At 38.0% G+C, this 10,467-nt stretch overlaps 1 protein-coding gene across 1 annotated transcript in view; it reads right to left on the bottom strand.

Moving 5' to 3' along the window:
* Positions 1-795: 795 nt before the first annotated feature.
* Positions 796-10,467, bottom strand: part of LOC122335665 (interleukin-6 receptor subunit beta) — a 14,750-nt gene continuing 5,078 nt past the window's right edge. Inside the window, exons 4-15 of the mRNA XM_043233516.1 lie at positions 10,410-10,467; positions 9,978-10,180; positions 9,450-9,609; positions 8,481-8,563; positions 5,845-6,067; positions 5,576-5,767; positions 5,066-5,164; positions 4,277-4,420; positions 4,066-4,194; positions 3,892-3,982; positions 3,712-3,793; positions 796-2,793 (exon numbers count right to left, since the gene is read on the bottom strand). The exon at positions 10,410-10,467 is cut by the window's right edge and continues 121 nt beyond it. Of these exons, the coding sequence (XP_043089451.1) occupies positions 2,353-2,793; positions 3,712-3,793; positions 3,892-3,982; positions 4,066-4,194; positions 4,277-4,420; positions 5,066-5,164; positions 5,576-5,767; positions 5,845-6,067; positions 8,481-8,563; positions 9,450-9,609; positions 9,978-10,180; positions 10,410-10,467 (1,905 nt within the window). The 3' untranslated portion in view covers positions 796-2,352. The remainder of the gene's footprint in view (positions 2,794-3,711; positions 3,794-3,891; positions 3,983-4,065; positions 4,195-4,276; positions 4,421-5,065; positions 5,165-5,575; positions 5,768-5,844; positions 6,068-8,480; positions 8,564-9,449; positions 9,610-9,977; positions 10,181-10,409) is intronic.

A 10,467-nucleotide genomic window follows, 5' to 3' on the forward strand; every position in this document is an offset into this window, starting at 1 on the left:
CAGACTAGTCTAGACAATATTTATAATATTTCTTGTGTAAATGTATCTACGAATGGCAATCACTTTTTTTAATATACTCAATTATAAGTAACTATAAAACAATTGTATATTAAATAAAATTATAAAATGTAACAAATTATAATAGCTAATCTAATCAAAATAAACTATTGCAGTTTAACACGTCGAACTTTGTGATGGGGCAAGTTGCGAAATGTAAAGTGCGACGCAGTTATATATTTGGAACTGAAACACATTTTGTATTATAGATTATGTTATCAGTACATGTGTCCTGGTAACATATTCCAAACTTTTACTTTCATTATGCAGTCAGTCCTAAATGCACGCTTTGTCGTCATCACCAGCTATATTTTAGTATCAAGGCCACAATTAAAAAAAATAAACATTTTTGGAACTATTGCACCCTTTATGAACCTCTTTCCTTCTTCCCAAGGATGTTTTGTCAGGTTGCGCTATTGTTCTGTTGACATTAGGGAAGTTCAATACAGAAATACCCAAAGTTACGTGTACACGAATAGAGAGACTTTTTTTTTTTTTTTTTTTACAGTATATTCTCCGCGCACCGAACAAAGTGCAAAGGAAATCCACCTGTGATCAATCACCACACCCGAGAAATATCAGTAAAAATAGCCAAAGTCCAACATATGCTGGCATTTCAAAGCACTCCGTGTGGGCATAGCCTATATATAAGCGCATATTTTCTCATAGAAATTGCAGGATGTGCAGTGTTTACTTTCAAATATTAACCATCGTGACTTGCGATAACAAAAAACCAGGTGCTTTACCAATCGCTTTATTAAACAAATAACAATAACACGCGCTTTATCAAAATATATGCATACTGTACAGAGCCTGAGTTTCTCAGCATCGCTACGGGAACGACAAATATCGTGCAAAGCATGTAAACCATATTCACAGGCCGATAAGTTCCCGCCGGAACGGTGGAATGCAAAGAGCATGTTCTGTACGGTGCTAACGGTGAATATCCATCTGCTGTCAACAATAGAGCGTTTCATCCACAATAAATATGGCACGCGGCCGATCTGCACTCCCGACGCCAAAGATCAACTCTCTGGAGCCGGATGTATGTGTGACATTGCCCTGGCCCGTCTCTGTCCAAACAAAGAGGGACTTTATCGGGAATTCCAGTCGCAGGAAAGATGGACCAGCGGTGGTGAACTCTGGCCTGAAGCCGCAGCGTTCCCAACAAACTGTTCCCGATGCAGAGCTGTCCTTTCCCTTTCCGCAGAAACTGGTTTATCTTCAGATACGGCTCGCAAAAATAAACCTTTGACATTACTTTGGAATGGCATCGCCCCCGAATCTTTTCATTAGGAAACGGTCGGGGTGGGTTATGCTGTTTTTCGCAGCTTTCCGGGTGACCGGCCCGTCCGATTAAAATAGTTCGCCCTCGTGAGTATTCTGAATAGGGCCAGACAAAAATGTATGTGTTTGATAAGGTCTCGTAAAAAAAGACCGGGTCTAGAAAGGTTCACAATATCTGATTAGTTAGGATTGAGTTCTGTCTGATGTACAAAACGTATTTCGTCGGATATCCAAAAAGGCCAACAGAGGAAACCGGGACAGAGCGGAAAGCAGGAGGCATTAAACAGTAGTGATATAATGACTAATGAAAAACCAAAAAAAGGTAAACAGGTCTGTGTGACTCCAAGCTGTGTCCATGATCCAGAGGAACGTGTTGTCCTGTACGGTCTGTTTGTCTTTTATTGTGTCGACAGAAACAGAAGGATGTATTAAAAACACGGCTATGTAACAAATATCACAATATGAAAGTACCATAATGTGGCTTGTATTTTTTGATCACCATTTGCTACTAAAAAAAATGAGAAAAACAACATTATGTCACAAGTGAAATGGCACCGTTTGATCACAAAACAGGCCAAGTTTCCATGCAACAAAAGTTCATTTTTCCAGCCCGGCGCATATTTTCCGCTCAGCTGGCAACTGGTGTCAGTGGTTTGCGCACATTTGACTCTACACCAGAGTGGTTTCTCTCTCTTGAGAGGTGTCACATGTGGAAATGACTCACTAACGCTCCTCGTGTGGTGTCCTTGACCTAGACGAGGCCTGACAGGAGGTTCCCAGACAAAAAGGCTGCTTGGGAAACGCTCGCAATTCATTTAAAGTGTCGGGCAAATCGGATGCAATCGCTTGAACCAGCTCGTGAAAATACTGTAAATCCAGTGCAACTGTTATATTGAACTGCGTCTGTCTACGCTGGACACAGTTTACAGATTATACAAGCGTCTGAGTGTATATCTGTCAATCGGAAAGCACACAGAGATGGTGCATAATGCATTTCAATGCAGTAAACTACATGCCGGTGTCCTCCGGTAAAACCTGTAGGAAATGCGAGCACTCGCTGAGGTCCAGAGTCCTGTATGTGTCTGCCGTGGTAATGAGCGGCACGTAGCTCTGCGAAACGTGGATGTAATCGCACAAATCTGCTCGATTCCTTTTGTAGGTGAAGAGCGATTCAAACAAGAGGTGGTCAGAGGAGAGCTGCGGGTCTTCTTTATATACAGCAAGAGTGACTTGATCCGGGCCGGTGTAGCTCTGGTTGAGGAACGCTTGAGCTGGTCTGTGTTTGGGGTCCCGGTGAGCTCCAGCAGAAGGGCTGTTGTAGGTCTTGGTTTCGGTGTCGTGGGCCAACACAAGGACGGGGGTGTAGTCTTTCTCACCGTAAACCTGATGGGCTGTGGTTTGACCCGCAGAGATGATAGAGTTCACGCTGGACAAGGATGGCAGGTTGTGCTGTGGAACGTTAAAGAGAAAACGGAATGAAACTGGTACACCCACACACACTTATACGACATAGTATAATCTGAATAAAATTACGATTAATAAAATGCATGAATCCTATATATGATTTATTATTATTATTATGATTATTGCTGTTACAGTTAACGTGATTATTATATATATATATATATATATATATATATATATATATATATATATATATATATATATATATATATATAAAACGTTAACATTTTATCAGTGTAGCAATTTTTTTTTTTTTTATTTTTAATAGTATGTATTTAATAGTATTTAATAGTATATATATAAAATAGTATTTAATGTTTTATATATATATATATATATATATATATATATATATATATATATATATATATATATATATATATATGTAATTATTATTTTATATACAGTAATAATTTATTTTTCTCCTGAATATTATTGATAACAATATTTATAAATTGTTCATTTGGATTAAAAAAGTCTGCTGATGCATGTTTTGAAAAAATATAAATATAGAAATATTAATAAATACAAATACTATCTTCACAAGTTAAAGTTTATTTGTTTGTTTTTGTTTTAAAATTCAAATAAAAAGAATCAAAACATGCCTTAAAAAAACCTGGGATGTAAAAATGCCAAGGTTAAAGAACCACCCATAAACTGATTAAAGTTATGGCTTTATATATATCTTTAAACAACATCTTTGGATATTAATTTGGAAGGAACTATCTTTTAGACATAACAACTCCCTCTGCTGGCAGCAATAAATGCAATTCAGTCAGCAAAAATGGCCTTATTGATTTAACGTGGTGCCTTTAAGTCCTCTTCACATCACCTATTGAATTTCAGTTCATAATCAATTTCATTGACACAACTGAGTAAACACAGAACTACATCTGATCTTACCTGACACGGTTTAGTACTACACCAGATCATCAGGCTGCTTTTTGAAGGATCTGGTACAGTCGGACACAGACACCGTTTAATCCTAATACGCAACGACAACCGTGTCATGTGAAACAAATACTAATCCACATCCATTGAAGGAGAACCACTTTTAATGTTCTCCTTTATTGAGCGTCTTACCTCACTCTCATGCATACCGGGATGATTAGAATCAGAAAACACAGCAGAAGCGCGCACAGCAGGATGGGAATCACCCGCACATCCTCGAGCCCTGTCGACAAACACAAACAGGTTTGAAGACACCACAAGACAAGAACGTTTGAAAAGAACCAATCCATAAGGCCCCGCACTCACCTACGACTACCATCTGACAGGGCCCCGCGGCGCCGCCTGCTGCAGTATGAGCCATTACACAGATGTTATAGGTTCCTTGCGTCAGTCCACTGAGAGATATCTGTTCATCATGAGCCTCTGCCCGCACACCTTCACAAACACGATGCCCTTTCATCGTCTGCTTGCCTCACATTGCTTTTCAACATCTTGCAAAGAGACATTTGCGTCTTACTTTTGCCTTTGCCGTTCATGCCGTACACCACGGTGTAGTTCTGGACGAAGCCGTGGAGTTTCTCTAAAGGAACTGGGTCCCATTTCAGAACAACCCCGCTGCTGCTCGTCTCCAGCACTGTCATATTTGGGCCGACAGAGGGCGCTGAAACACAAAGGCACGTGTTAAAGGCACAAAAAATCGAAATTCTGGCATCATTTATTCACCTTCAGGTTGTTCTAAACCTACACGAGTTCCTTTCTTTTGCTGAACACAAAAGAGGATATTCTAAAGAATGTGGGAAACCAGAGAGTTGACGGTAGCCATTGACTTTCATGGTATTTTTGTCCGTACTATGGAAATGAATGGCAACCATCAACTGGTTACCTAAAGATATTCAGGTTTGGAATAACTTAATTGTCATTTTTTTAATAGTCACCTACTATTTTTAATGTGCTGTATTTACAATAACCTTAATTTAAAATGTTTTCATCTATTTTATATATCCAACACTTTTGTTGCACAAAATCTATGTTGCAGTTTTTTTTGCTATTCATTATTATATTGACAGCCTTTGTTTAGTTAACACACCTTTTTTTATGTTTGTATCATAACTGTGTCATTTGTTAACATTAGATGAACAAACTATGAACAATACATTACAGTATTTATTCATGTATTTATTAATTTATTGTTCACAATATTTTTTATGGAAAATTATTGAACATTTTTTCTTATGGAAAATGAGCTGGGGAATACTACAGCGATACTACCACAGTGAATTCACACATTTCTAGTCTAATATCTGACCTCCTTCCCGTGTGAAAGCAATGACTGACGCGTGACTTCCTGTCTGTCGCCCAAACACACTCATGACCGACAGATTATATGGGACTTCTGGCAGAAGACCTGAAACATGCACGTTATTTTCAATATATTATGTTTTTTTATGGTACAAAAAACAGGCAAAGAAAACAATAAATATATTATTGGCATCATTAAAGGAATAGTTCGCTCAAAAATGAAAACTCCACCCAAATTTGTATTCATTTCTTTGTTCTGCCGAACACAAATCTTTGAAGAAAGTTTGTAACCAGGCTCTTTTGGGTCGCCATTGACTCCCATAGCATTTTCTTTTTCCTACTATGGAAGTCAATGGTGACCCAAAACAGCCTGGTTACAAAGTTTCTTCAGAATATTGTCCTTTTTGTTCGGCAAAAACAAGTTTGGAACTACTATATGATGTGAATCCACACCAACAGGCCACTGTCATACTGACCATACTTTTCAGTTGGAAATATATATTTTTTTTTTTTAGACCTGTGACAATAAAGCTTCTTGCATTTGCATCCATTTTCTCCCAGTGCAGACCAGCTGGTTCACTGCACGGCACAGAAGACCACTGCACCACAAAGCCACTCTCTGATTGGTTCTTCGCGGGTGTCCATTCCACCATCATTCGAGTGTCGTCCAATGGGGTGACACTGACAGCCTGAGAGGGCGGGAGTTTTTCTAGGACAGAAAAAGTTATTAGCTGTCTATTAATTCCACTGAAAAAATCCTAAACGCACATCCCATGAGTGATTTACCTGCATGCGTGTGTGCAGGTATGGAGATGTGAGCTGGAGGTGACGTCCCGGCAGAGTTCGTCGCCGTCAGGCTGCAGTTACAGGGATCGTCAGAGATGGTGAGGACGCAGGAGCGTCTGGATGCATTTACGGAGCCGCAGGTCCACTGCGATGAATTCAGATCACCGCGGCAGGACGCAGAGTAACTGAGCACAACACCATTGACCTCAGGCCAGGGCACAGGCTGAAACAGACGCATAAAACCAACAGATATTAGGTGTTATGAACAATTAGTCGCGTATTAAAGCAGGGCGGCATGGAAAGATCGACCAAGGTAGCCAGACAAAGCTTGACCTCTGCTGGATTTTTGTGTCATAATTTAATATGAATTAATATGCATATATTTGTCAATTAAACTATATTTGTTGAAACGTTACAACATATCAAATACTTAAGGGGGAGTCTTTTTGAAAAAAATCAAACGAGGTAACATTAGGTAAAATTAGGTAAACTGTCTCCATAAAATTAAATGAAAAATACATTTATAATTGTACATATATCATTATTTTATTAATTAATTCCATTAAGTGTATTTAATTAAAAGTTTAAGCAAAATCTGTGACAGCTCTAAAAAGTATGCAATGCCTTAAAAATCAGCATTATAAATAAATAATTTTTTTATTATATATTTTTTCATTCTGATTTGATTTTTATTTTGCATAGTTTATCTTTATTTTGATTTCAGTTATTTTAGAACAAGAGCAAGCAACTAACTGAAATAAAATACATTTTTAAATAAATATTTTATTTAAAGCATCATATATATATATATATATATATATATATATATATATATATATATATATATATATATATATATATATATATATTTTTTTTTTTTTTTTTTTTTTTATGGTTTTAGTTAATAGCTAGTTAGTTAATAGCCTGCCATGCATAAATATGTGAAGCAATAAACACGCATGAATGTAACAGGCACAGGCTTAGTTGTGGGTTCTGTGTTCATTTCCTGTTCCAGATGTTCTCCTGCGATGAGATAATAATATCACCTCACACTCAAACACATTAATCACAGCAGCTGTAAGTCTGGAATCATTCTGAGGTTATTATTCTTTCAAATATTATTGTATGCATTGAAAGCCTGGAGACAAAACGAGCTTATTAAAACCCATTAAGTATAACTGAAGCCACCGGTGAATAATCATTACACCATCAAAGAAAACAAAAAAGCGATCAGACGGACCGGCCAGAAGAATTAGTTTCTCTTGCGTGATCGTCTTAAGGGTGTGTTTGTGCCTACAGAGTAAATTTTCAATAAATCTCACCTTTAGTTTTGTATCAGTCGTGAAAGGAAGTTGCACAACGCATAGATAACAATCAGCTTAGAACACAGCATAAAATAAAATGGAAAATATATTTCAAAGGTATAGGCCTACTGATACGCAAACGGCATGGCTTAAGGAAACAACAAAATATAGACAAAATCTGACAGCTTTATGAATGACATCTTAAATTTTTTTTAATTAATCAGTATATTTGGGTGGCCAAATGAATTAATAAATAGATAGACAAAACAAAGAAGGCTGCACTTCTTATGTATTTCAAAAGTACAAAGACATTACTGTATGTGGGATATTGATTGAAAGAGACTTTTCTAAATGTTTTACTTATTGAGAAAATTGAATTGATCTCCCAATATTTAGTTGCACCCTTCAGCCATGATTGACAACACAGTCCACAAAAGCAGCCCCTATTTCATCAGATATGATAGATCTAAACCTGTATGACTTTCTTTCTTCTGCAGATCAAACAACAACTTCGGCCCCCTTTGGCTCACACCGTTTGAACAAAGCACACCGACATTCTTCAGAATGTCTTCTTTTATGTTCAACAGAAGAAAGAAAGGCGCACAGGTGAGGTGTGAACGACATGAGGGTGACGGATGACAGAGCTGCCATTTTTGGGTGAACTATCCCTTTAAAAACATGTCAGACGTGCAGACGGTTCAATCAGCAAGTCGGGTACTAAATGCTCCAAACTCAGGTGGTTGGTAAACATGGAGTGGGTGGGGAGCCAGGATGTGGTCGTGCGGTTTGTCAGATTTAAGCTGACTGAGGAAAATATGAAGGTGTTATTAAAACAGGAAGCGCCTGGAACCACAGGCGGATCTATTTACGTATCTATAGTCACGTTGATGCTTTGTTTTTGTTTGCAGGACAGGTAGAAGCTCATACTAAAGTATAAATATTGATGGTCTAGCCATTGTTTAGTTTTAATAGATTTTCTAGTGAATGCACCCAACTGTGCCAGCTACAAGACAAGAAGAAATCACAAATTAGATATTAATAACAATAAATACAGACGCTTCACCTTTGAAAAAGTCTCCAGTGCTCAAACCTGGCATACAATGTCTGAGATACCCAAAGTCTGAGATCTGTCAATAGATTCATCTGTGTCTCTGAATGAATTTTAGGTGAGTCGTCTCAATATCACGCTGAGCCAGTATTAATGAGAACTACAAAGGATGCACTTGGCATTAAGAGGTTCCTGTTTTTCTGTTGGCTCCAGCCATTCTGCCGTCCTTTGAATCCTCACATCCCCATTGGATATATTTGGTTTTCTAAAGAACATAAGCTGACCTTCCAGAGCAGTGTGAGCTTTCTCCTTCCAGCTTCTTCTGCAGGTTGGATAAGTCTCCAGAGCTGAGGAGCCGCAGACGGAGCTGAGGAAAGATCAATCCAGACTCATATTCATCCATACAGCCGTATTTAACACTAACAAACTCAAACCGCAAAATGATCACTAAAAAGCCATTGCAGTGTAGTTTTGAAGAAAGTTTGTAACCAGGCTGTTTTGGGTCACCATTGACTTCCATAGCAGGAAAAAAATACTATTGGAGTCAATAGTGACCCCAGTGGTGACAGCCTGGCTACAAACTTCGTTTGTGTTTGGCAGAACAAAAAAAAATCATACATATTTGTAACTACATGAGAGTGAGTAAATGATGACAGAATTTTCATTTTTGGATAAACTATTCCTTTAATTGGTCAAAAAGGACAATCTATTTAATAATAATATAAATTTAAACTAATAATTTTTTTTTACACTGCAAATAACTACAGTTGCCGCACCTCAAGACATCCATCAGATTATATATTTCAAGATATTTGTCCAGCTTTTGTGCTTAAAACGCTGCTGTGAGTAGGACTGCTTCTTCCGCATCTTATCCAATGCCTCCGTTGTTAATTCCAAAACGTAATTTTAGACCTAATAACAGACGCTTGAGCCGTTGATAGCAGACTAACGCCGTTAATAGCTAACCCAGATAGCACACGCACGTCTGCAAGATGTCCGTTAAAGATATTTTGATCTGGAAAGCATCTGCTGTCTACAAACGTCCGTCATTTTCATACATACTAAAACATATAACATCTTAAAGACATCTGATAGACGTCTATTTGACATCTGAAAGGAGACGTCCTAGTATAATGTGAGAAATAACTACTAATTTTGAGTATGCTGTGTATTGCTTTGACTAATTGTTTGTTTGGTGGCGTGTGGAAATGAATGCTCATTTTAAGTGTTCAAGAATAATGTCAAAGCCTCACCTTTCTCGGCTGTGGTTGTGTGTACAGATGCCCACGAGCTCCAGTGAGATTGCGCTCGACTGTCCTGAGCTCTCAGTCTCACGGTGTACTTGGATCCTGGGTGTAAGTCACACAGCTCCAACGTCTCCTTAGGAAACGCTTGTACCGTCTGGGAGCGGGTCTACGGGATCATAAGAGACAGTTTTTTATTAGTGGTCTAATCTTGTGTATGGTCAAACTAATCGGTTTTGCTAAACCTTGTAAAAACAAAGCTCACACTAGCATACTTTTAAAAGAAATAGTCTATGTAATTATCATACTTTATAAAATATACAGAATGCAATGTTTTCATAGACTTAACCGCATGTCATTCACAAGTAAATTAAACTGTATTATGATTTAAATTGTTATTAATTGCAAATATCTGATCCTTTTTTTCATAATCCTAAATTCAAGTTTAAACAGACATGAGGATGAGTAAATGAGGACAGGATCTAGATTTTCAGGTGAACTCTCTCAGATTTCAGTCGTGAGGGTCTACTAAACAACATATGTATATAACCTGGACATGAGATGAGGATCTAGATTTTGTGTACTCTCAATTTGGAGCAGTAGTGTAGACTCCAATTGGAGCAGTATGTAGACTTTTTCGTTCTTGGAAAAGCTCTCAACCATTCTCCAGATCACCTGCAAACACCCGGACCTTCTCACTGATGGCCTGAGATTTGTTATCTGTGGAGGACGAAGTCTCACTGCGGTAAAAACAGAAAACGTTTTAAGAATACAGACATATTTACAGGATCTTTGCTGCGGTGTGGTATGAAATGCCTTTGGCTTGATGGATGCAGGTGCAAAGGATGATGAATAAGGACATTAAACAAAAGGCGGAAATGAGTGATTTGTGTACTGCTTTTTATGCATCACTAATATGAAGGAATAAACTTGTACTGTAGGTTAAAGTTGTTTTGTGATGGGCAGTACCTGCTTTGACACCACTGAAGAAGTATGGCGGTGAGCGTATGGATCCGGTGAGCGTGGA

This window comes from Puntigrus tetrazona, unplaced genomic scaffold, assembly GCF_018831695.1.
Source record: "Puntigrus tetrazona isolate hp1 unplaced genomic scaffold, ASM1883169v1 S000000846, whole genome shotgun sequence".
In the NCBI taxonomy this organism is placed as follows: Eukaryota; Metazoa; Chordata; class Actinopteri; order Cypriniformes; family Cyprinidae; genus Puntigrus; species Puntigrus tetrazona.